General features: G+C 38.8%; 2 protein-coding genes across 4 annotated transcripts in view; one reads left to right on the forward strand and one right to left on the reverse strand.

Annotated features, from left to right (window-relative positions):
* The window catches only part of LOC110837377 (unconventional myosin-Ie), a 79,357-nt gene that overhangs the window by 11,176 nt on the left and 41,729 nt on the right, over positions 1-26,452 (forward strand). The window contains exons 1-10 of one of the 2 annotated variants that reach the window (XM_087343639.1): positions 13-165; positions 1,763-1,888; positions 2,727-2,816; positions 3,557-3,651; positions 5,599-5,776; positions 6,760-6,922; positions 7,480-7,587; positions 8,528-8,656; positions 10,406-10,602; positions 11,784-11,951. In XM_087343639.1, coding sequence (XP_087199765.1) covers positions 163-165; positions 1,763-1,888; positions 2,727-2,816; positions 3,557-3,651; positions 5,599-5,776; positions 6,760-6,922; positions 7,480-7,587; positions 8,528-8,656; positions 10,406-10,602; positions 11,784-11,951 — 1,257 coding nt within the window. In that variant the 5' untranslated portion in view covers positions 13-162. Of the gene's footprint in view, positions 1-12; positions 166-1,762; positions 1,889-2,726; positions 2,817-3,556; positions 3,652-5,598; positions 5,777-6,759; positions 6,923-7,479; positions 7,588-8,527; positions 8,657-10,405; positions 10,603-11,783; positions 11,952-26,452 lie in introns of those variants that run through there. The other variant, XM_087343640.1, reaches the window with a different exon arrangement.
* LOC110837404 (uncharacterized) lies at positions 13,000-25,807 on the reverse strand. Of its 2 annotated transcripts, none has more exons than XM_022079499.2 (2): positions 25,521-25,807; positions 13,000-14,106 (listed from the first exon to the last, which is right to left on the reverse strand). In XM_022079499.2, exons 1-2 carry the CDS (start codon positions 25,571-25,573, stop codon positions 13,668-13,670), a joined length of 492 nt encoding a protein of 163 aa, XP_021935191.1. In that variant the 5' UTR covers positions 25,574-25,807; the 3' UTR covers positions 13,000-13,667. The 2 variants fall into 2 exon arrangements, with proteins under 2 accessions (XP_021935191.1, XP_087199782.1); XM_087343656.1 differs by lacking the exon at positions 25,521-25,807 and adding an exon at positions 14,846-14,867.

A 26,452-nucleotide genomic window follows, 5' to 3' on the forward strand; every position in this document is an offset into this window, starting at 1 on the left:
CATGTACTTCTGTGTTTGCCATGTTTTCCATTCAACAACATGGCGTTGCGCATGAAAGTAGGATGTGATCTGTGTGAATGAGTAATAAGGAAAACGAGGGTGGTGCGTTGACTCATATAATTGAATTTTTTAAATTCATGTATCAAAATTAAAAGCAAAACAATGGTAAGTGCGATCATAAAAATAGTAGGCATAACCTTATTTGTATATGTACTGTCATGTCACTTATTTCTATAAATATATGTATGGTTTTGAATCTTTGTAGATGTTAAGATTAGTGTTGCAGGGTCGGGAATTTATACTTTATAACTGAAAGAATGAATCATTTACTGAATTAGTGTTATATTGAAGAAGTTTTTTTACTATTTTAGTCATATTTGCTACACTTTGTACTGTTTGCTGTGAATGTAAACATAAATTGTTAGTATAAGTAAATCTGAATTTAGTTTAGCAATAATGACCAAGTCATGTATTTCAGTGGTTAATTTAAATCTAAACTGCTTCATTTCTGTAGTTAACTTTGAACTAAAGTGCTATATTTTTTGTTATCTTGACCAGATAGGAACAAGAAGCAAGCATGGACAAGAATGTACTGAAATTGTATAAAATTTGAAGCTTTCATAGGATCTGAATGCATTAAAGTCTTCTCTGGTTATCAGTTATGTAAGTATGGAGGAACAGTTCAACATTTTGGAGATGTCTGTGTCTCCATTATCAGAGTAGATGTAGATATCTCCAAAACACTGGATTGCAACTCCATAGTTACAGTTGGTCACCAAAGAATACTTCATTTTATTATCCAATATTACTTCACTTTATTATTCAGTATTACAGTGTAGTGGTTAGTATTCCCACTTAATACCTGAGATACCCTTAGAGAGAATCTTTGTTGGTAAACTGGCTGTAAATATTGTCGTTCCTCACTTAACACTGTGATGCATGTAGTTGATACTAGAGGTGGAAACTTTGCTAAGGATTTGCATGTTATGTGAAGTTAATGGAGTTATAAAGGAAACGTTTGCTTTATGAGAAATAGCAAAATATTAATTTAATACTGTAGTATGTAGACTAAAAGAATATTCATTGTTTTATTGTAGTATATCTATTTCACATTTTGTTGATTAATGAATTATTAATTTAATTATTTATTTATCTATAAATATGGTGATGAGAACAAAATGTCATAGAATTATGAGAAAATAGCATGTTTTTTGGGTATGGTATATGTGTTCTGTATGTTGTATAAAATTTGTAGGTCGTTGCTGTTTTGCACTGCATTTGTCAAGGCTTTATATGAAATGTGGGAAGCATTTGCATATTAAGGTCTCATTGACAGACTGCGAGAAGAAAATATTTTTCTTAATAATATTACCGATGTTTTATTTAGAGTTTGTAGTGTACAGAAGTATAAGGTCCCAGGTTGTATGTGGGCTTTTAATATCCAAAATTAATGCTTTTTCCTTTTTAGTTGTAACTTTTATGTACAGCATATACATGTTAATTCCTGCTTGTGCTTATTTTTGTCAAAAATATGATGGTATTCAGCTAACCTACTAAGAATGGTTTCAACTAATTCATTACTGGTTGTTGAAACATTCATCCTGACATAACAACATTTATGTATCCTTCTACAAATTATTTTAACTTTTCTATTTTTTTCAGATATTTTACAAAAAAAGTGATGCTGTTTTTCGGTGTACTACAAACAGTTTGAATTGATTGTTTTGGTGTCATGCAGTGTTAATAAACTTTCTTGCTACAGGTGTACCATTGGCAGTCGCATAATGTCAAACTCTCAGGAGTGGATGACATGGTTCTCCTACCCAAAATTACTGAAGATGCAATTGTGGAGAACCTGAAGAGGCGGTACATGGATGACTATATATTTGTATCCTTGCTTATTAAGTTGTAGTTGTGCACAGAATATGACCTTAAGTATTTAGTATGCAATGAGGAGCTTTCAACTTTATTATTTTACGTTAATAGTGTTATGATAATTAAATATGTTATGGTTGGGGCATGCAGAAAACATGGAAGAATCAGGAATTGCGTTAAAATACTGACTGGAAAACCTTAGGGTTTGAGAAATCTAGGTGGTATTATTAAAGAGAGATACATTTTGAAATTGTGAACTGGACTGAGTTGGCTAGGATAAGATTCTGTAGTAACATTTGTGAACACTGTGCTGGAGCTTCCATTATGTAACATTGTTAACTGCTGAATGATATTTGGCAAGAGCCTGTGGGAAGTTACTGCAGTCTTACCAGCACTTGGCATTCATAGAAAAGCAACCTAACAGAATATTTTGAGACAGAGAGATATTAAGTTTGTATCCTCATAGTTGAACAAGTATAAAAACACAACACTTTTTGACTACATTTGAAATTACTAGTTGAAATCTTATTTCATCAGATATTGCTAATTTTTTTTACATAAAAATTATTGTACATCTCCAAGATTGTACTGTGTGCCATTTCTGTTGTCCAGGTATACCACATGTTTAACTGCAAGTGTGTGTTAATGCATAAAGTATGATTTTTGTGAGAGTTTGTGATAATTTGAGGTTAAATATGAACAAAAGTTGAGTTGGAATGTGAAACTATGATCTTCCATTGTAATAAAGTACAGAAACTTAATTTGGGAAGGTCAGCTGTTACTTTCTGGTTAATTTAATGATATTCAGCTTTGCCTAAAATGTTGTATATGTGTTTCTTAACTTGGCTCAGACATGCATAGGCCCAGTTCTTGTTTCAATAAATCCTTTCAAACAGATGCCTTACTTTGGGGAGAAAGAAGTGGAAATCTATCAAGGAGCTGTATGTATTTTCTTACATTTAATGACTTTAATAGAAGAAAAAGTAAAATTCTCTGAATCAAGCAAGTACAGTTTCAAAAATTTACAGTTTTGAAAGGAATCAAGTGAGTAACAAGTAAATGCTGGTGAGTACAAAAATTCAAGGCATATATTGCTATAGAACTCTTTTCTGAAAACCTGAAGTTCTTACATGAGATTAAATTAAATCACATGAATAAACATATATGGCATAATTTTTTAATAATTTTCACAAGATTTGTCCACATAGTAGTCATTTGATAACCGATACTGGAGAATTTTAGCATTAGTATATGGTATTTTTAAATTTGCAGAAATCAATTTGAATTTGGAAAATGGCTCAGAGTTATTGACCCAGCAGTGCTATGCAGGCAGGACTATGCACATTCATTTTTGCTTTGTACCATCATGAATTTTACTTTAGGTTGTACACTGTATTTTTTTTAAAGTACTGTGGTTGCAGGAAACATTTGGTGAATGTTTTAATATTTTGGAGGATTTTAATTTGATGATGTATAAAGATAATATTTGTGTATTGTAATAAATAGCAAAATCTTCATACTCACCGCTGTGAGAACCTCAAATCTTACAAAATTTAATAAGTAATCTGTTTTGTACTCTGCAGATACATTGATTATGGAATTTAGAATTTCTGCTGAGAGATTGTAGACATTTTATATTAATTACTCTGTTCTCTTATTGAGATTATGTTACTGTTTTCAGGCACCATATGAGAATCCACCACATATATATGGTCTGGCTGATAATATGTACAGGAATTTATTAATAGATAATGAAAATCAGTGTGTAATAATCAGGTGAGTTGTTGCTATTTTCATACCATTTTTAATTTCATGTACCTTTCAGATACAGAGGTGCTGTTGTTATAGGTGTAATAAAAGAATATGCACTGGAATGATGATGTCTCATTATAATGAAATCTTATTTAAAATTATGTGCATAAACTTATGTAATTATATACACCATATTACGACAGAAAAGTTAGAGAGATTTTACAGTATGGTGACCATTTACACGAACCTCTTTAACATACACCGGTATAATATCATCTAACAGCAAAATTGTTACAAATTTTATATTGTATTTGAATTCACTAGGCCCTGCAGAATATAAATTTACATGGCTTGACTCTTCAACACAATAAACTTTTTGAATATGACCAAATGCAAGATTAAAATGTTTGTATCAGCTTAACTAGTGCAACTTTACGAGGTGCGATCGGAAAGTTTCCAGACTGTGTCAATAGAGGGCGAACCGGATGTAGTACGAGCTTATGCCGCTAGGGGGTGCGGCCTACATTCATAGTGAATCAGTGTGCCAGCCGGCATCATCGAATTAGCATTTGTTGCTTAGTTACGGGCGTTTTGGTAGTGCATTACACCGACCCTCCTGCGATTTCGGAATGGCGAATTTTCATGAACAAAGAGTGTGCATCAGATTTTGCCAAAAGACTCGCCAAAATGGCTACGGAAACCTATGAAATGCTAAAGCAAGCATTTGGGGAGTCCGCAATGGGTCGTGCACAAACTTTTGTGTGGCATTCACGTTTTAAAAATGGCCGAACCTCTGTCGATGATGATGAGCGTTCTGGACGACCATCTTCGAGCACAACGCTTGAAAATGTTATGAAGATTTGGCAGGCCATTCACGAAGATCGACGTCGTAACATCAACGACTTGTGCGATATTGTTGGGATAGGCTATGGGACCTGTCAGCTGATTCTAAAGGACGGAAGCGGCCGTCAAAGTGGCGCAACCACAACTGGCTGCTGCATCATGACAATGCGCCAGCGCACACCGCCCTCAAAGTTCGGCAGTTTTTGGCCTCAAACACCATGGCCGTCATCCTGCACCCTCCTTATTCGCCGTGTGACTTCTTCCTCTTCCCAAAGATGAAAATTCAGCTAAAGGGAAGGAGATTTGAGACGATAGAAGAGATTCAGGCAGAATCGCAGATGGTGCTTGACAGGCTGACAAAGAAAGATTTCCAGGGATGCTTCCAGGCTTGGCAGCGGCGCTGGGATCGTTGTGTTCACTCCCAGGTGAACTACTTCGAGGGTGATGGATGAATTTAATACCTGAGATAAGTGTACGGGTTTTTATACGCGCAGTCTTGAAACTTTCTGATCGCACCTCATATAAGTGTATCAGTAAGCAACATAACTGTATCAAACTTGTTACAAGTGAAAGAGGCTTAAGTAACTTGTCACTGTATTGTAAAGTTACATTATAAACATAATCATACTATTGTTAATCTTTTGGTAACAGTTCATAATTGTTGATTTTTCTGTTCTGTGTCGCACCCAAGATCAGTCCTGAAGTAAACGAACAGGAGGGGCATTAATTTTCTACCCACCACATGATTGGGGGTAGACCAGTGTGCATACTTCAGCCTGGTGCACATTCACAAGAAACAGTACCATTATTTAATAATTGACCAGGGGATCATACAGACTATTGCATTACATTTGCTCTACATTTTATGAACTTACTAATCCCTTCCATGAATTAACTTTAAGCATCTTGCACGAAACGCACATTATTAGCTGACAATGATGCAATGCAGTTTTACAAAAACTTATATGTACGTTATAAATGTTAAGCACATGTAATTTCCTCTCTACCAATCATGTGGCAAATTTTTTACCCCACTGTTTACATCAGATTGTTGATGGGTGAGACAAAGTATACCAAGAGTCGTAGTATTTAGTGTTTAAGCAATGATAGTGTTCTTACTGTGCATAGTGGTGAGTCTGGAGCAGGCAAGACAGTTGCAGCAAAGTACATTATGTCTTACATTGCAAGAATATCTGGAGGTGGCACAAGAGTCCAACACATAAAGGACGTTATCCTCGAGTCAAATCCACTCCTGGAAGCATTTGGAAATGCCAAGACTGTACGAAATAATAACTCCAGCAGATTTGTAAGAATTGTTTATGAATATTCTGTTTTGTAATATAATTCAGTATACTGTGTTTTTTATGCTTTAGCATACACAAAGAATACCTTGTGGGTCCATCCATGTCTGTCATCTTAATGATGTTGTTGGATCACATTGTTCTACCTACGAAAAAAGATCATTGTTGGAGCACATTTCTGCAATAGTGTGGACTGAGGTCATTATTGGATCAAATTATTGCAACAGTGGTTGTGGATTCAATTGTTGCCATTTTAATATCATTGCTCATGATGTGACTGATGTGATGTGAAGAACATATTTGGAATTTCAACATACTTCATACGGTACACATTTCCGGTCTAGTTGTTTATGGACTCAGTATGGGTATGCGTCTCCTTTAATCTCATTCAGTCTTCCAATCAGGAACCTGATTGAACTGTGTAATAGCTTTATAGAGTCATTACCGTGATAATGAATAAAGATGTTGATGAAAGACTCTCGGGCTACGAGCCGCGTCAGGCGGCTGAAAGGCGAATAAACCATATCTTCTGCCAAGTTCTCAAGCTAGCGCGCAACAAAGGAATGGACTGGTTACCCAGCAGCCCTGAGGATGAGAACAGAGATTGTTCTTGAAACGTGTAGCCTGAGAGTCTTTCATCAACTTCAGTCTCTGCAAAAGCTTTGCTTTATACTTCAGAGATGCCCTAATTTTTAAGTCACGTTTATGGCCATATGTGAGTTTTAAAATTTGTATTTATACATCTTTAGGAAATGTGCCATGTCTTGCTTCAGGTTATACAATTGGTCTTGTTGTGGTTTCATAGACCTCTTACAAAACTGGTCACAGTTTGAGAACCCATGATTGTACTTGGAATTTATGAAGTGTGACCAGGGCCTGTTCAGGTTCTTCATCGTTAACATTTACGTTGATTTGGCTTGAGTGCTTCTTTGTAGTCATACATTTGTTATGTATGTCTCTGGTATCATTGATTGGTTTTTATTTTCAGGGAAAGTATGTAGAAATTCTGTTTGGAAGTGGAGGACAACCAGAAGGGGGTCGCATTTCAAACTTCTTACTAGAAAAATCCAGGGTGACTATGCAGAATGTTGGAGAAAGAAATTTCCATATATTCTATCAGCTTTGTTCAGGTGCTTCTGATAGCATGAAGAGTAAGTTACATATTTTGAAGAAATGTAACTGCTACTGTTTCAGTATTGTTTTGGGTAGTGACGTAAGGAAAATTACAGAGCGTATTTCACAATACATTGAAAAGTCCCAGCGGACCTGAAGATATTCTGTAGTAGAATATAATTTTCCTGAAATAAGATTAAGTTGTATGTGGTATCTCACAAGTTCTTCTTTTTCATATAAATAATTTTTGTTTTGCCATTCTCCGACTATGTACATTGTAGTACGAACATGGTAGTATTTTCTGTGGACGTGTGCATTGCTTGGTTAAACAAAATATAAAGTGTTTCAGAGGCTGGGTGTGATTGTTATGAAAGCACTGCTAAAAGTAATATAACAATCATGAACAAACTTAATTTTTTATTGAGAGGATAGAGTCAGAACTGGTAATGTAGGATATTCTTAGTTCCTTGGTGTGCATAAAATAAATTATACGCATGAAAACCGAAAGTGACGGTGTTCATATAGATAAGACCGACCATTTCGTATTATTGCTGGAATTTCTTTGTTGTACAGATAATTTATTTTAATTTTTCAGAAAACTTTGGTTTATGCCAGTTGGATTATTACCATTATCTCAGCTACGGTGGCAATCACAAAGTAGAGGGAACTAATGATGCCCATGATTTTCAAGAAACACTCCGAGGTAAGTGACAAAATGGCATTAGTATTCAGTATGTATTGTAATAATTAACCTCTTAAATCATCAATAAAAATATCTTGAATTTTTTGCTGTAGCGGGAATTAGATGTGGGAAATGACGCAATTTCACATGCAGATACAAGAATTGCTATACCACTGGTCAAATTTTGAGAGAGTACGGAAAAAAATATAAGCATATTATTTTACCAAAGTAATAATTTCACACATTTATCTTTTGGTTTAACTAGCCATAGCAATACTATTACTATTTTAATTTCTGAATTGTTCTGAGCAGTAGTAGAAAATGTCTTTACCGAAGCCAACCGGGGCTGGTAGATATGCATAATAGTGGCGTTTATTTGGTTCTAAAGCAAGAATGTCTTAAAAAGGGTGATGAGTATAAATGTACAAGCCTAAATAAAGAAAGACTGAAATTTTAATTACCACAATAAGGATGATACTGAGTCTCGTTATATGTGACACAGAATGAGTCACAACATTTGATAGTGGAAGGAATGAATGTGGCGGAGTTTTCACTAACCCGTTAGTCTAAACAGGGTGAAAACCTGGAATCATACAAGCTTTTGATTTTGTTTTTGTTGTACAAAAAAACTATAAAAGTTGCTTCTGTCCATCCTCATTCCATAACAAAAATGGATGAAGTATTTTGTTCGTTATGGTTTTGATGAAGGAAGACAAAATTAGTTTTAACTGTATTTAAAGCAAATAGTTATTCTGGTTTGAAGGCATATAAAAAAGTGGTGGTCAGCTGGTTAAAATACTTGGGCTTAAGGGTTGTTTTAGACTCTAGAGTTATTAGTGTTGCATAAACACATTTAAGCAGAATATGGTAAGACTGTTTTTGACTTAATGAATAATGACATGGTGATGTTTGTATCACTGGGTCTGGGTTATTGTTATGATAGTACAGTTACTTGTTCCAGCAATGAATGTGATGGGTCTGACAGATAAGGAACAAAGCAACATCTTACAAGTGGTGGCAGGCATCCTCCATCTTGGTAATGTCATGTTCATGGAGAAGGGAAACTATTCAGAGATTCAGGATCAGGATGGTAAGTTGTTATGCATACATAAAACAAAACTGTTTGAGTTCAAGGAGATTATTTTAACAAAATTATTCTCCATGTACCTTGCCTCACAATAAATAATTCATAAGATTTGAGGTTTTCACAGCGGTGAGTATGAAGATTTCTGTCTTCTGGGTTGTTGCGCTGTGCTGTCTGGTCGATGTTTACCAACGTTTCAGAGGTCATACTGCCTCCGTCATCAGGGCGATGAGTATGAAGATTTCTGTCTTCTGGGTTGTTGCGCTGTGCTGTCTGGTCGATGTTTACCAACGTTTCAGAGGTCATACTGCCTCCGGCATCAGGGCGATGAGTATGAAGATTTCTGTCTTCTGGGTTGTTGCGCTGTGTAGTCTGGTCGATGTTTACCAACGTTTCAGAGGTCATACTGCCTCCGTCCTGATGACTGATGTCTTCAATAAATAATTCCTTTGGTTAGGTTTCAACCTAGAGCTTATTCCTGATTTACTCTTCCACATGTTACCTCTCTTTGTCAGGAAAACAGTATATGGTATAGGTCACACGAGAAGTGCTGGCACTTGCGCAAAGGACTGATTTTGGTCGTATGAGATGGACCCGACCGAAGCACGTGCCAGAGGGGTGTCAGCTTCAGTTGGTTTGTAGCTCTGGCTGTGTTTAGAATGATGCATCACTGCAGCTGGGGCTGTGCAACCCCCGCTACTACTGAACTCCCCTCTCTTGGCTTACACGTCGCGAATTTAGGTGCCACGGCTAATCACACGACTTTTACAATTCAGTTCATGACCTTTTATGGTGCATTGGTGATGTAACAGGAATTTATAACATTTGGGAAATTTCTTATTGTAACTTGTATTTGTAATGCCTGAAAATGGTCCATGTATCACGTGTAATTATTTGAGAAATACTAACAAATTTTCAAGAAATTTGTGACTTATGCAGGCTCTTGTATAGTCACATTGATTTTTTGTGTTTATTGATCTATTCAAATTGCATTTCATTGCAACCATCGATAATTATTTTATTATGGGTTTCGTGACTTTTTGATCAACCTGTACCTGTTATCAGTAGTGTGGTTAAATGAAAGAAGTTGAGATGGAGCACGTGTTTCCTGCAACTTCATCTTTAAAATTTTATATGCTTACATAAATTGAAACCACTTAACAACAGCTTTCTGGACTTTCATCGTTATAATCTTATAATTATTTGAGTGCTTTCGAGTAACAGTAAGAGTGTCCCAGTCTGGAAAAGATATGCTGGTAATCCAATTCAAGTTTAAATTTTTTTTTTCATAAAGTTTTAAGCTGAAACCTTGCAGGAAGTTTTATTGTGACTAAGGAGACATCTGTACATCCTAGGCACACAGATTTGGATTGCATTGTTATTCTGTTGTAGTAGGTCTAAAGAAAAATGATATGCAAGGACTTCACAATAGTGCAGTGAGAGTAATGATTTACTTTAATTTCACTGTTTAGATCAGAAAATTATTCATTGTCCAGTTTTCTGAATATCTTTTTTTGTGATAGATGGTACATGATGTCACAATTTTTTATTATCAGGTTTTGTATGTTTCACCATTAATATACTTTGTACAGTGCTGAATTGATTTTAGAAACAGTTAACTATTATTACCCAAGGTTTCACAGGTTACCTTTTCTGCTAAACCTTGGGTAGTGAAAGTTAACAGTAATGTTAAACCACATCAATTTGTTCTGTGGGTATTAGTCTACTGAAATTTGAATGGTTTCCTTTTTTCAGCGCTTGCATTTCCTTCGTTCTTGTTTGAGGTGGTCCACGATCATCTGAAAAGCAAACTTACTAGCCGCAGGTTTGACAGCAAGTGGGGAGCACAGTCAGACACCATTGACGTAACACTCAATGTAGAGCAAGCTTTGTATACAAGAGATGCTTTGGCCAAGGGCATCTATGCACGGTTGTTTGATTACCTCGTGAAAGTAAGTATCATATTATTAAATGAAATAATTCTTGAAAACTTCCTTTGGAAGCTCTTCCTCAGAGGCTTTTCATTATTTTTCTGTCCCTCTCTGGATCATCCTGATGTATCATTTGCAGTTATCCTATCATATACATAATTGCAGCGGGCGATCCATCTTCATCGTCGTAACTCAACCAGTGAAACTTGGTAGTTGCTGCTCCTGTGTGGAGTTTTCAGTTTGTAAGTAGATCAAGGTGAGGTAAAGTTGCTTCCCGTCCTACCAATGTCCAAATAGATCTCGAAGCTTCACGCTAAGCCTCGGACGGAGGCGAAAGATTGAAGAGGCCAAGGTTCAACTTTGAACTTTAGTGCCAAGAAAAAAAAGTTGTTTCCGGTGATGATAATTTTTTGGGTTTTGGTACCGTGTAGACTCATTGGTTCGAAGAAACGCACATACTATCTTCATCTTCAGAACTTAAGTGGTGGTGCTGGGAAGTGAAGGTTTGAGGAACCTAAGGCTGAGGGAGTGGACCAATCAGGAATAAGGAATGAGGAAAAAAGGTCCAGGCTAATAGGAGCTGATGCTCCTATTACACCATGTCATCCAGATAATGGGCAATTGAAGGTATAGCCTCACTTCTTAACCACAGAACTAAATGGAGGTGAGCGGTTACCTTCATGCCTTGGCCTCTTTACCCCGAGGAAAGAATTTCAGTATCTGTTGATAACGGTAGGTGGGCCCCAAAACCGGCATGGACATTGCGGCAAAGAAAAAGATCCTGCCTTGTTGAACATAAAACCCCAGTCACCTAACCCACAGCCTAGGAAATATCAGCTGGCGCTTTTCATTTTGATTGTTCTTTTTATGATTTACCTTCCTTTGAAAGAAAATGACAGGATGGTACAGTCAAACTCATTTATAATGAGAGCTTGGATATTGTGAGCAAACGGAGAAGAGTTGGTTGAAAATATGTATTTTTTGAGCGACATTTTACGATTAAAGTGATCGTGGTGGTTGAGAGCTTAACAGGTATAATGAGCAAACCTTTAAACCATTATAACGAACAGTGGCTGAACTGCCGTACGAGTGACTAAGATATGTTATTGCTTTGCCCATTTGTGACATTCTCCCCCTTAACTCTTTCCACATCTAAGAATACATTGAGTGTTTATTCTTTAACTTAATTTTTCTTCTTACAGCGAGTTAATGGTGCCATGGAAACTAATGTTAATGGATATGGCATTGGTATACTAGATATATATGGATTCGAAATCTTTGAAAGGAATGGCTTCGAGCAGTTCTGCATCAACTTTGTTAACGAGAAACTGCAACAGATCTTCATCGAACTGACCCTCAAGGCTGAGCAGGTAGGACGTGATTCATCGCTTTTAATAACATTTTGGGGAAATATTTTGATCAGCAGCTTTTGAAGTAGTACTCTGCTCTGTTGAACTACCATAGTTGTTGAATTTTGCATGTTTCAAAGTGTAATGATAATACAAGGAACGTAACTGAAGGGTGCAGTTTCAAAACTTGCTGTATCCATTTTGACAATGTTCTGGGAAAATAGAATTTATTTTGTGAGGTAGAGCGTTACAGTAATGCATTTGGTATTTTGAGTTTTAACACTCTTTATATTAGAAACTAATGAGGTGATTTAAAATAACATGGCTTTTAATCACCCAATTTCAAGGCTTCAGAAAAAAAGTTGTCGTCTTATTGGATTTGCATGTGACAAACAGAGGACAAACCGTGCAGGAATCTTAGAAAAGGTGATTTAAACACCCATATTATGGGGCTGCTGGCTGGACTTTAACTCTGGGGATAACGGTTTAGCGGCGTGGTAGGGCGAAACATGGCCGGTTGGACCGTGCATAAGATGTGACGTACAGTTGGTGATGAAGGTTAATAGGAAAATAGTGTCCTCGGTAAATTCAGGTACTTATGAGTTATTGATTGTGCACTGTTGTTAAGTATTCCATTGAAAAAGAAAATGAGATCCGTGGCGTAACAGCTCCAGAGATCCAAAGGCGACTAGCTTGACTGCTGGCCTCACGTTCACATGCCTAGGCAGAGGTGAACGATCATCCAACCAGATGTAGGGTGACGTGTGGTCAGCACGACGAACCCCCAGCCATTGCTGGTTTTCGTGACCGGATTACGCTACTAATTGTAGCTCCCCAATTTCCTCACGATTCTGGGTTGGCACTGGTCCCATACACTGGTCGAAAGCTCATGAGAAAATTTCTTTTCCCCCGAGACTTGAACCAGCGCGCATTCCATATCGCCGGTCCGAAGCATGATGCCTCAACCGCGCGGCTATGGCGCGGGAACTAAGTATTCCATTACCTGTGCTGAAAACACTAGGTATCGACTCCTGAAGGAAAACAAAGTGCGAGAAATAAACAGCATTGATCAGGCAAACATTCATTTAATGTCACTGTTCTTTGATCTTATTATTGAGTCTCGTGGTTTCCATAGCTGTCGAAATCTGTCATTATTATGAGGAGCAAAGTGAACTATAATCCTTCGAAGGTGTTCTTCACAAAAGACACACAGTGTATGAGCAAATCCCCTAGAAGGGCATCATACACAGTTTTTGGTCTTGTTTACATTTAGTAGACGGTAATATAAATATATGTAGTTCATTTCTATTTATGGTTTATTTAATAGCTGCCAGTATCTCAGATTATTATATTATCGTAGTGTTGAATGATAATATGATTAGTGAAAATAAATTTGAAAAGATTTGGAATTATGTGGTTGTGACCCATTATAAGATAGTGTCTTGGAATTTTCCTGGAGAGACTGAGCAAATACACAAAAATTTCAGTCAGGATGGACAGTATCTGGGCTGAGATTTGAACACAAGATCTCCTGAATTTGAACCAGAGTGTTCACAAACGACTCGAACAATTTGGTGTTAGGCTGAGATGTGTAGCAGGTGAGATCAGGGAAAAATAAGCAGTTTCTTCTGTCTTTTGTTTCTTATTAATGCCCCACACACACACACACACACACACACACACATATATAGATATATACACACACATCATGAAACTTAAGTCACCGTCAGTTTTTTCTTATATCATGTTTGGTAAGAGGTCTGTCCTATGGGCAGCGTTCTTATGTGTCGCCACTGCAGACGGCGTATTTAAATATGCCTGTCTCAAATCGAGACCGTCCGTATCCATTTGCCGGGTGACCCAGAGTAATTTGAACTGTGGTAGCCCAGGCACTTGTTCGACTTCGTGGTACTGGGGTGTGGAGCTGTGAGCGAGAGGCTGCGTCGGTGGAGGAATCTGTTTGGGTAGCTCACTGGATGTGACAATCATGAAACTGAGGCCGTTGTGTTCAGGAGACAAAGTTGGAGGTTCTGGATCCCGATTATGTCGTGAGTATGCCTGCAGCTCAGATGATGGTGGACGGGGAAGAACGACGGCTTCTGCGCAACTTTTATGTCCAAACATTTTGAGCGCACACAATGCAGCGATCAGCAGCCATGTTTGTTGGTTGGCCATTCTGTAAAGAAGGAATATATGTAGTGGATGCACCTGTGAGTTTATAGCGAGAATGGGGATTTCTTCTTTGGTCTAGCTTGGTTCTGGTGGTTGCAAAAGTTATGGAGAAACCTGCTGTCGCAATTTTTATATCAGTCTTGAAGATGGAGACAGCAGGCTCCTCTTCAATAATGGTAACACCTTATATGATTATATGGTGTTGCAAGAAAGAAAAAACTTTTACTGCTGTGAAAACCTCAGGTATTATGTTGTATTTTACTCCGTATTATGAATTTTGGAATTAATTTTTGTCAAGGAGTTCAGCACGAGTCGGACAAGATAAGGTAAACGAAGAAAATAATTTATATTTGCAATAAAATGAACATTTAAAAGGCAGGGAATTTTATTACTTAGTGAGCAATAATTAGTTTGTCATGAATAACTCTGCTCCATGGAATTAGCTTAGTTTTAATGAATATTAATTCAATTCAATTCATTTATTTAAGTGTTTGCCAACAGCAAGAAGCCAATAACACGCAAACACTGATAATACATACAAATACAGGCAAGCCCAAAATAGAAACAATATTATATAGAAAGAAAAATAAATGAAAAAATATAAATAAAAAATAATCCACCTAGGGAACACTAATATAAATGTAAAACGTTAAAGAAATACAAAAAAACAGAATTTCCCTTATTGAGAACGTGCCCTCAAGGGAGACAATGTTTATGCTAAATACGTCCAAAGATTTACATACGTCATTTGCAGCGATGACGCATCTGTCTGAAGGACTATGTCTTAGCGCACTGCTCACACTAAAAGTAGAAAATTCTCTTGTTTCCCTTGCCGGCACACGTAAACCAACAGCGTCCACAATAGAATGACAATTTACTTTGCCCTTAAAGACATTAATAAGAAATAACGCATCGAGATGTCGTCGTCTCGAATAAAGTGTTCTGAAATTTAAAGTAGATCAAATCAATTCATATTTGCGTTAGAAGCATAATATAAATTTGTGCTTGGGAGATACTAATTTTCTTTCTAGTTGTGTTGGAATTTTATTGGAGAATTTATTTCTGGTGTGCAGTTGGGAAACGCCTTATGTAGAGTTCTTTCCCCCAAGGACTGAAAAAAAATCCTTGTTCCATATTTGATCCTATAACAGGAAACCCAAATTGACATATGATATCGAGTTATTTGCAGAAAGTGCATAAATTCATGCATAATGACAAGGTAATGTCCATTTGCATTCCCAGAATTAATGAGTAATATTTGATGACATTTGGAGGTCTGCACTGCTAATTGTCTATAAATGTAACTTTGGTTAACACAAGTCCAATGTTATGCAAAGCTCAAAAATGACTCTTTGTATAAAAAAATTGGCAAAGAAGGGCCGATCCCTCATCCAAGGCGTCCTACCAAATGTCGATAGATCAAGCCAACGAAAAGTTGGGACCCGCAGTGCTCAGGCACTTGAAGAACGGGTCGATCCCAGTACCATGAACACTATGTTGGAGTCGAGTTAAGCCTTGTATCGACTGCGCGCGGCTGCCTCGCGAGGCAATGTTCGTTGCTTTGCCTCGCAAAGTCGATACCATGTTGCCACGCGTAGCAGAACGAACACTGCCGCGCTCGAACTTGGCTCGCGTCGAGCCAAATCTGAGCGGTTCTTTGTCCCGCGGCAAAGGGATTTCACTGTGCTGTATTCATGGTGATCTTGCGAGAACTGACGAACAGCGTCGATCACAGCCGAACACGGCTGCCGCGCTCGATGCTGGTAACCACGAGCACAATGAGCGAACGAACGAGTTTGCCGCGCACGAACAGGTGCGCGAGGCAGCCGCGCGCAGTCGATACAAGGCTTTACATGTTTACAAGAACAGATTGTTTCTGCCTTATTCAGCCCCAGGGCAGGAAGGTTAGTCCTTGTCAGCTGTTGGCAGGCGACTGCTGCTTCAATGTATTTACGGTTGCCCTCAATTTATTCGTGGAACACAGTTTGGAAATCCCTGGCGTAGATTTTATTGCGTGGACTGAAAGAAGGCCGTGTTTGATCCGAGGGACTGATTATCCACTGCCGTATAAAAGATGCGTTTGTATCCCACAGTGAAAATCTTTAACAGCCCACTCTCTTTCCTGTACTCTGAGCGTTCATTTCGTGACTGGTGATCAGTGTAAGCTACACAGGTGGGCGGTGCTGTCCACTTAAAATGTAACTCTTACACCATGCTTTATACGAAATGAATTATTATTATTATTATTATTGTTCGTAATTGCCTGTTGCTGTTTCCCAACTAAAAACACAAGTTTTGAACTTTGAAAGTTAACTTGCTCGAAACATTGTTTCAACTGCTTGTGGATTTCTTGTCACTGTTAGTGTAAAAAAAAGATTCCTCTTTAAATCTCCCTCAAATTTATGCCAAAAATGCCGATTGCCATCCGATTTCGTCTGTACAATCTTGGCTGTGTTCATAATACCATTTTACGTACTATAGGCGTCTATTTCTCAGCTGTTCGCCATTTTTCTCTAATAATAATATTTTCAGATTTCTCGACTCATTTTGTTACGTATTTACGCAAAATGGCGAAATTACGATAATAAATCAATTTCCGAGTCTAAATAAGCGAACAAAATGAACTTTGGAATCAGGGTTTGGCAAGATTCTGAATATGGGCTGGATACCTGTTGTATTACAAGTATGGTTTATACAAAAACCGACTTTTGAAAAAAACGGTTTTCGAATCCCAGTATTTCCAAAAAACCGGTTTTCGAATTTTTACAAAAAAACAAACAAAATATAATGAAAACAGTAAAAAAATGTTTATACCTATTTTAAAATTTTTCAGGTTATTTAATATTATGGAACTACAAAAATATAACAAAATAAAATATACTCCATACAAAACCAAATAAAAAAGTTACAGTGGAACCACTGTTCCGGAGAATTTGACGTAAATACGTCTCTGTATTTAAATTATATTTATGTCTCTGTAATGTAATGTAATGTAAAGTAAAGTAATGTAATGTAATGTTATCTTCAATGTCATCCATCTTGTTACGAAAGCAGATTGTTGGCGGCAGTAATGTAACACAACAATGACGTTTCCTATGTAACATAACAATGCACGCAAGCTGACCATTGTTGTCGGTGCATATTTACACATTGTTGTTGATTTGTTGATACGGATCTTACACATTTCTCTGTCGCTTTTTCGTAACACTTTTTTGCGGAATGACCGTTCCATATAGACGTATTTACGTCAAAAATAAAATAACTAAAATCCGTACAAAATATAAATTATAAATTTTTATGTCATTTAGTATTTTTCTTCCGGAAATATGATTTCAAAAACATAAAATGTCCACTGAACGATTACGCAATCTTGTTCTTATTCTAGATACAAAGGTTGACAGTTGAACCACGGTTCCCGAGAATCTGACGTAAATACGTCTCTGTAATGTAATGTATTGTAATGTAATTGATAATAATTCTTATATAAGATAAGTACCTGTGATATTGTAAAACGTTTTTACCGGCACAAACTTATCTACTCCACGACGCACTTCTTCTACAATCGATTCAAAGCTCAGCTCTTGCCGCAATAACGAAAGCGGATTGTTGACGGCAGTAATGAAACACAACAATGCCGAGTAAACAGATGACGTTTTCTAGGTAACATAACAATGCAGTTACACTTTTTCGTTTCCCTTTTTCGTAATACTTTTTTGCCGAATGACCCTTCCTTATAGACGTATTTACGTCAAAATTGCCTGAAATAGAAAAGACTCTCTCACTGGCTACTGAACTTGGCTTTATCGTTTTCAGGGCATCAAATAATAAATCCAAATTCTTTGTTCTTTTATTGGTTGCCTCAAATACCGAAAATTCGGCCTTCAGTGTCTTCGGATTTGATATTATTTCTTCAGGTTCCTCAAGAAACCTATGAATTGATTTTTTCATGGCTTCTTTTAGAGCATTGACCTGATTAACAGTTTCTCCGTCTCCGATATATTCATCATCGGAATCTGTTTCCATACAAGAATTTGGATATATTCTAGACAATATTTTTCCAGATAACTTAATAATATCGAGTTTCGAAGCTAGTGGAAATACACTAGATTTCTTTGTTGAAATGTTTTGTGGATTTAGCAAATATAGCAAAAGGGTTACCAATTCAACTTGTCGTCTTTCTTGAATTCGTACTTCTAAAGCATTTAATAATTTGGAACTAATTTCAGTCTTTAAATTTTTTAGTTCATTTAACAAATTTTTTTACATATTAATTGTAGTATTTAAAACCGGTTTTTTAAATTTTAAAAACCGGTTTTAGAATTTTACAACTGTATCCAAAAAACCGGTTTTTAAACCCGGTTTTTTAAAACCGACAAACCCTGATTACAAGAGGTGACTAAATTGTGTTTGATTGGTTGTTGTAAATTAGATTTAAAAATATAAATATTTTTATGGTGTATTGAGAAAGTGTGTTCGTTCACGAACGTTTCTTCGCTTCGAAGTCGTTTGTTGCTATTCGTAAAGTATTTAGCCATACGAATAAGAACCCACCGACCAATAACAAAATTTCGGTACATACGAATTGTTTATCAGTGGTTTGACGTCGAGCAACAGAACAATTGAAATTACGTCGTGTAACAATGGGCCACGGCTGCAGGGATTCAGGATTGCCATTGGTTATGTCGTCTTGTGCGTGAAGGAGTTCGTATGTGGTATTAATGGAACTCACTGTTCATGAGAACCAAAATTAAGTTCGCCTGACAGACTCAGGTAGCAGATGCGTTCAGTATTGAATCACGTGGAGCAAAATACCTCTGTTATACGCGTTCACTTCGTGCACATTGTGTAAAGGGCGAGGAATCTGATCTCTTTTTCTCAAAGATGAAAATTCAGCTAAAGGGAAGGAGATTTGAGACGATAGAAGAGATTCAGGCAGAATCGCAGATGGTGCTTGACAGGCTGACAAAGAAAGATTTCCAGGGATGCTTCCAGGCTTGGCAGCGGCGCTGGGATCGTTGTGTTCACTCCCAGGGGAACTACTTCGAGGGTGATGGATGAATTTAATACCTGAGATAAGTGTACGGGTTTTTATACGCGCAGTCTTGAAACTTTCCGATCGCACCTCGTAACTGAAATAGGTCGCTAAAAATGTTCGTTTTGCTGGTCTAGGAGTAAAGTGGAAGATAGTGCCTCGCAATCCTTTGGCAAACCATACCCCGACAGGAGTACATACTTCTGTCAGGACGCTGCCGGAGCTATCGAACACATTTAATTTCTGTAGACGTAGCCGGAGTGGAAATTCTGTTATCTGTTCCTTGCTGCAGTCAGGTTGAAATGTGTTGATATCGTGTTTTTGTGTCACTGGTTTTGATTGATGTGTTCTTGGATTGAAGATGGCTGTATTCTGGGTTGTAGCGCCGTGTAGAAGTTTACCGATGTTTCAGATGCGTTTACTGCCTCCATCATCACGGCGATCATCGCCTCAAATCTCACTATTTCACAGTGCTTCTGAAGTTGTTTTCTTCCATGATGTCGAAAGTTAAGATGAATTAGAAGCAACGTGGAAGTAAGCGGCAGTCACATATATTAAGTACTTAGGAGGGATTGAGGAAAACCACGGAAACAGGGCAAGCTGTCTCCGGTCCGATATTTGAACCCGGGTCCTTGCGGTGTCATTGGTATGCTGCTTGCACTTTTATACACTTCAGATAGCAACTTCGCGTTTGTGCGCTGCCGTCAGAAACAAATTCTGGTCTTGTTTTGAGGTTTCATGTACAGAGGAATCAACACATCGCTGTTTGTTTTAGGAAGTAATCTTATTTAAATACATGGCCAACGTAGTTCTAGCTCAGACTTGAGGTCTAGAAGACTAGTGGTTCTCAACCTTTTGTTACTCACGAACCAAAAATTTCAAAGGACTTCTGAGAACCAGTGTTGTTAGGATTCGAGGTTTTCACGGCGGTGTGTCTGAAGATGGCCGTCTTCTGGATTGTTGCGTCGTTTGGTCAGTCTGATAGAAGTTTGCCGACGTTTCAGAGGTCCTTGCTGCCTCCATCATCAGGATCATGACTAGACTATACGGTGCAACAACCCAGAAGACAGCCATCTTCAACGGGGGTTGGGTTCATTGGAAACAACATCGTGGTTGACCTTATGAGGGAGCTGCTGTGGTAATCTGGAAGGTAGAAAACAGGTTTCAGACAAAATCACAGCATGTGTGCATCTCTTCGTGCATAAGCGACCGTTATTAGATATCACGGTTGGCAAAGTGGATACAAATGGGGAAGTGCGTATTCTTCACATCTGCAATTGGCAAAACAACAGTTGCCTTATTATTATTCTGCGACTAAACATGTTTATTCACAACCCTTAAACTTATCCCTGCACTTAAGCACGACGGGGGAGTGGAGGTGTAGCTCCACGTATTCTATACCTTGACATTTCGTAGAGGTGAGTGGCCGGCTTCACGCTTCGGTCGCTTTACCCCATGAGGAACTCTCCCCGCCGTGTGGACCCCAGAGCCGGTCTGGATGTCTGCTCGTTTCTCACGTGGAACTCCGTACGTCCAGCCAGTCGCTTGACTGAACTGTCTATACGATTTAATAGTTTTGTGTGATATTAAAATTGAAAGGATGTCGTTACCAACATTGCATACGTGTACGTGGGTCTATGAAATCATTAGACATGTACAGTCTTCCGTGGGTGCACCGCCCATTCCTGAGCGTTGGAGCGACCAGCGCCGAAAGTACGTCTTCTCTTCGTCACCTCTCGCCCGTATAGACGTAGGGTGACGTACGAGGTGCGATCGGAAAGTTTCTAGACTGCGCCTATAAAAACCCGTACACTTATCTCAGGTATTAAATTCATCCATCACCCTCGAAGTAGTTCCCCTGGGAGTGAACACAACGATCCCAGCGCCGCTGCCAAGCCTGGAAGCATCCCTGGAAATCTTTCTTTGTCAGCCTGTCAAGCACCATCTGCGATTCTGCCTGAATCTCTTCTATCGTCTCAAATCTCCTTCCCTTTAGCTGAATTTTTATCTTTGGGAAGAGGAAGAAGTCACACGGAGCTAAATCCGGCGAATAAGGAGGGTGCGGGATGACGGCCATGGTGTTTGAGGCCAAAAACTGCCGAACTTTGAGGGCGGTGTGCGCTGGCGCATTGTCATGATGCGTCGCATGTGGAGTTCTTCCTTTAGAATCAGCTGACAGGTCCCATAGCCTATCCCAACAATGTCGCACAAGTCGTTGATGGTACGACGTCGATCTTCGTGAATGGCCTGCCGAATCTTCGTAACATTTTCGGGCGTTGTGCTCGAAGATGGTCGTCCAGAACGCTCGTCATCATCGACAGAGGTTCGGCCATTTTTAAAACGTGAATGCCACACAAAAGTTTGTGCACGACCCATTGCGGACTCCCCAGATGCTTGCTTTAGCATTTCATAGGTTTCCGTAGCCGTTTTGGCGAGTCTTTGGCAAAATTTGATGCACACGCCATTCCGAAATCGCAGGAAGGTCGGTGTAATGCACTACAAAAACGCCCGTAACTAAGAAACAAATGCTAATTCGATGATGCCGGCTGGCACACTAATTCACTATGAATGTAGGCCGCAACCCCTAGCGGCAGAAGCTCGTACTACATCCGGTTCGCCCCTCTATTGACACAGTCTTGAAACTTTCCGATCGCACCTCGTAGTAATGTAGCAAGCCTTTTTCTGCATCGTGCCACTTATTATGTGTCTACTGCCCTCATCACGGTACTTCTTGAAAGCGTGATCTCAAAATGTTTTACTTTCTTTCATTCGAGTCACCACAACGTTTTGTGAAGGTCAAAAGACTCGAGTTCACAACCTCTTCTCCATCACAGTATAGTTTTTGCTCCTTACTAGCGAGCAGTATAGATGTTTCGTACGTAGCGCTGTTTTCGTTTTACAAACTTTGAATTAAATTCTGTATGATTTTATTTAATGAGTCCAGCTGCATTTGAAATAGCAGAATTTAATTTGAGAGGTGAAAGGAAGGCGACCGCACGACCGAACATTCACGTGCCCCTACGAAGTTAAAAAATAAGCGAGTCTGACGTGACTGGTTGTATACTGGAATTACGTTTTATTGGACCTTTTAGTTGTTTAGTGAAAGTAGAGCATAACAGCTGCTTTGTAGACGTAATACCTGTATATCAGATGTCATTGTTATTTAATAGCGAGTTCTCAGTTGTGGCCAACGCCCACCATTCACCATGGTCGGTGGAAAATCAAAAAGAAAACTATATTCCCGAACGTAATATATGGAATCTGGAAATATGTTTATTGAAACTAATGATTAGGGTTCGGATGTTTATGACCTAAAAAACCGAGAAATACGCTTGCAAATATGACCCCAAAACGGTTCCACCCCGCGACGTACCATCACTGTTGCCATGGATAAGATCCGGGAACGTTCGCCACTTTAAACCATTCCTGAGCACTGCCGGCCGAAAGACATTCGGCTAATAATGGCTTCCGCACTCACCACGCCGTGAGGACGTATGAGGGAGCAGCCTATTAGCTCCACGTATTATTAATCTCGGCACCAGATGCAGGAGCTTGGCGAACTTCACGTCAAGAAGCAGTTCTGATAGAAGAAAATCTTTATCCAACCAATTTGCAAATGGCGTTCTTAAATTTTTGGTAGGAACATTTTGGCCTTCTTATTTTAAATTTGGAACCGAAAGTGGCGGTAGACGAATAAGTAATCGTGTTTCGTTATCGGGAGGTCCCGGGCTCGATCCTATCAGTCCGTGGGTTTTTTTTACGAACGTGCTCGAATTTGACGCTGTATGACCAATGAAATTGATAAAACGTTCATAAATAAAGGAATGAAAAAGTAGATAAATTAACTTATGAAACGCTCCGAGTGTGAAGTGTTCGCTGTTCATGATGCTGGAATTATGTCTCATTTTCTTTTTAAAATTAAAACTAATGTTTAGAGAACTAGATTCGTTCGATCTCTGTTCCCGAAATTCATCGCATGTGGATCTAGTAAAATGTGTCACAACTCACCCGCTGTCCTACGTGAGCGATTAAATGGGAATTGCGCGGGAGAAGCGGAAATATCAAACTGGCTGTTTGTGTGGCGCTGTCCTAGGTTACAGCGAAGCGGTCAGCGGAAAAAGTCCGAGATCAAATATTTTGATATTTTCGTGCGATTCGCTGCGCTGGCCAGTAAGGCGCATGCGCAAGAAAGCTCTGACGGTACAGTACACGGAAGGCGCATGCGCAGGAAGGCCGTGTGCTTCTATTGCGGTCTCTCACGTAGGAAACAACACGCGATTCCCAGCTTCATATGACACCCCAAGCTGCTTATGCTCGCTTGTTATCGCTTACGTAGGACCACGTAGTTTTCGCCTGGTCTTACAGGTACATGAGGCGTACCATGGCGGGGGGCATCCGTATTCTTGTGATGTATATAATAAATTACAGGTAAATGGATGCTCTCCTTTATGTACGTTCACTGATTCAAGTTTTTCTGTTTGTTGAACGATTCATAACACCCATCGCTGGCATATGGACACCACAGGGTTACAAGCCCAGCGTTCTGACCGCTGGTTTACTTGTGTATAATTCGAAGACATTCCGCAGAATGAGGTAATAGTACTGAAATGACTTTAATGTTTCAAGGCGCAGCGGAGATGCTAGAATGCGCGTTTAAACTTGTAAGGCGAGAATTTTGAAGTTCACCGCACTTACTACTGTTTAGTGACGGAAGATGGACGTCTTCTGGATTGTTGCGCCGTTTTAAGTCAGTCTGGTAGAAGTTTACCGACGTTTCAGAGGTCCTTGCTGCCTCTATCAACGTACAAAGTTTCTTTGGGTTGCTGCGTGGTTCGAGGATTTTTCCGTATTGTACCCATTTAATGAAAACACTTAGTTGTTACGCAAGATACATTTATTTACTAGCTCTGATATGTAAATGGGCGTTTTAACGCATGTTACACCAATTTAGAGACTTTCCAAAACAGCTGTCTAGCACAGATCCGTTGGTGTGTGCGTGGTTGCGTCTATATTCTAAAAGCCGGGGTGAAATCGTCCTCTTTGTCACGAAACATAGTCATGCACACAACGCCGGTCGTCGTATTGTCAGTGAAAACATCGCATTGTTCCATTTGAAATATTAGAGCAGCGTGTATCTCGAAACATTGTGAAACAACGAACATGATTTTCACTTAACACGCTCGAAGAAACTAAACGCCGTTTGAAATCGTGCGCAGTTAAACAAGCCCTGCTGTCTGGCAGGTTCCCACAAGGGGAATTATAGAATCTGGGTTTTTGTAAAGCCAGTGTTGCAGTGCCAGAAATCTAAAAATATTTGGATACTGAATAACAGGCACGACTTAAATGTCCACCCGTTGAATAAACACTGGCGACAGTAATAAATTTGAAATAACAGTTATAGCCAATAGGTCACGGTCTTGTTTCCATCTTCAGGGCTGAAAATCGAGACAGTATGTTTCACCGAAACGTCGTTATCTACCTATCAGTCCATACGGCGTCATAACCCAGTAGAATAATATCGTAATCATTTTTGAAATCGCGGACCCCTACGGAACTTTAACTGTTGCGAAGACTGGTCTCTGTACTCAAAGATACACTTCTAATGAACTTCACTTTCTTTGTAAATATTAACTTAACTCAGTTTATAGTTAAATGCTTAAAAAATGAAGGCGTCGGTTGGCAAAACGTAGGGCCTGTTACTAAAGTGATTTTAAAAGTATTTTACTTTTCTTTTTTTTTTAAAAAAAATTCTGTTTAAGTCGGTTTTTAAGAAAATACGTGTACAAATCACGGGAGTAGTGAAACGTGAAAGTTTTTACCCCGTTGAAAAGTTTTTACGTGTTTAGTGTTTGAAAGTCTACCAACTGAAGTATCAAAATCGTGAAATTTCTTTAAATGCGGTGTCCGCGCGCGCATTGATGTTTCTCTAGTACAAAAGCATATGTTTCGAAAATCCGATTAAACAGTCGTGTGACGTGAATGTGGTATAAATTATTCACATTAAATGTGTCCCTTACCGCTAGGGTGTGGCGCGCCCTAGGGTCGCTAAAAGAGGAGACTGCTTCCCGGTATAGGAAGTTGCGGATGGAAGACAAGGGGTGTTCCTTCAGCTTGGTGCTTGAGTGTAGTGTTCTCCCTAAAAAATTTTACGAAACTTTAACAAAGAGATGTTATTTAACGGATTGTGAAATCGAAGGGAGTAAGATGAACTGGAAGTGTGAACAGGATAAGTTAGACTAGCAGTGCTTTCCAAATTTTGGCATAAGTTTGTATCGCGAAGATGGGCTGTGAGTTTGGGAAGTGGGCTTTTGTAGCCTATTAGCGGTGTCGAACCTCCAGGTTCTACTACCAATGTGTTAGATTGCAATTATAATGAGATATCTTACCTGTTAAAATTGTAGCAGGTTTTGCCAGATGGTTTGTACACGTTCACTGACATCCCACGGTTTTAACACAGGCACTTACTTGGACACAGTGTTCATGTCCTGCGTCTGACATTTATGGTATATACCATGAGGGCACAGAATCTGTATCACGTCTGCGCAGGCAGTGCGCGCTCCTGTCAGACTGACGGCGCAGATTGTGATCAGCGACTGTAAAATCGAGGTGCCTACGTTAGTCTACCAACAGTTTCCCCTCCCAGTGCTTGTAGTTCACGCCGACTTGGCTTGATCTATATTGTGTCTTGCCGTGTCTGACACGGCTTACCTAATGCTGTGTCCTTTTCAAGGTACGGATCAGGTGATTTCCTGAACTCGGAAACCGAACAGGTTCTCGCGTAGCTGCTTACTAGACAAAACTACTGGAGGTACCTGGTTATTCTCATTAACCCTCTGCCGTTTAAACAGTGTCATCGAATAACCTGAGAATCAACAATTTCTTAATCTGATATGGCCTGTCCTTATAGCAATTTGCTTCATATTAGGAAGGTCTCTGGTTCGAATATCGGCCCGGGACCAAGGGCTTTCGTAAGTCGATAAGTCTGAAATGGTGTCTTAAGATATATGTCTACTTCAACTGCTTACTTTCATGTCATTTCCAAGTAATAAATTTTTTATAGGTATTTTTTATTAATATGTGTATAACGAGCTACCAATCCATGCCATAGAACTTAACGTTCAGGAATCTTGCCTTCAAAATTTTATTTTGATTGGTATTCGAGAAAGAAATAGACGACTTCGTTTGTTAGCATACTTCCATAATAACTGACAGTTTCCATTATTAAAGTCCTATAATGAATAAAACCAATATGGCGGCTCTGCAAATATGCATTAAATTTTCGGTTTGATAATCATAACTAATTAATAAATTGTCTTGA

The sequence above is a fragment of the Zootermopsis nevadensis genome, unplaced genomic scaffold, assembly GCF_977971745.1.
Source record: "Zootermopsis nevadensis isolate Lab colony 2312 unplaced genomic scaffold, Znev_1.0 Znev_ptg000006l, whole genome shotgun sequence".
NCBI classification, from domain to species: Eukaryota; Metazoa; Arthropoda; class Insecta; order Blattodea; family Termopsidae; genus Zootermopsis; species Zootermopsis nevadensis.

What these genes read in the sequence shown, in the direction of transcription:
- LOC110837404 (XM_022079499.2), bottom strand. Translation starts at nt 25,573, where the DNA reads ATGTCAGTGAACGTGTACAAACCATCTGGCAAAACCTGCTACAATTTT. An exon ending in ACCTGCTACAATTTTAACAG is followed by an intron (nt 14,107 to 25,520) that starts GTAAGATATCTC and finishes CCTTCTTTACAG; the next exon opens with AATGGCCAACCAACAAACAT.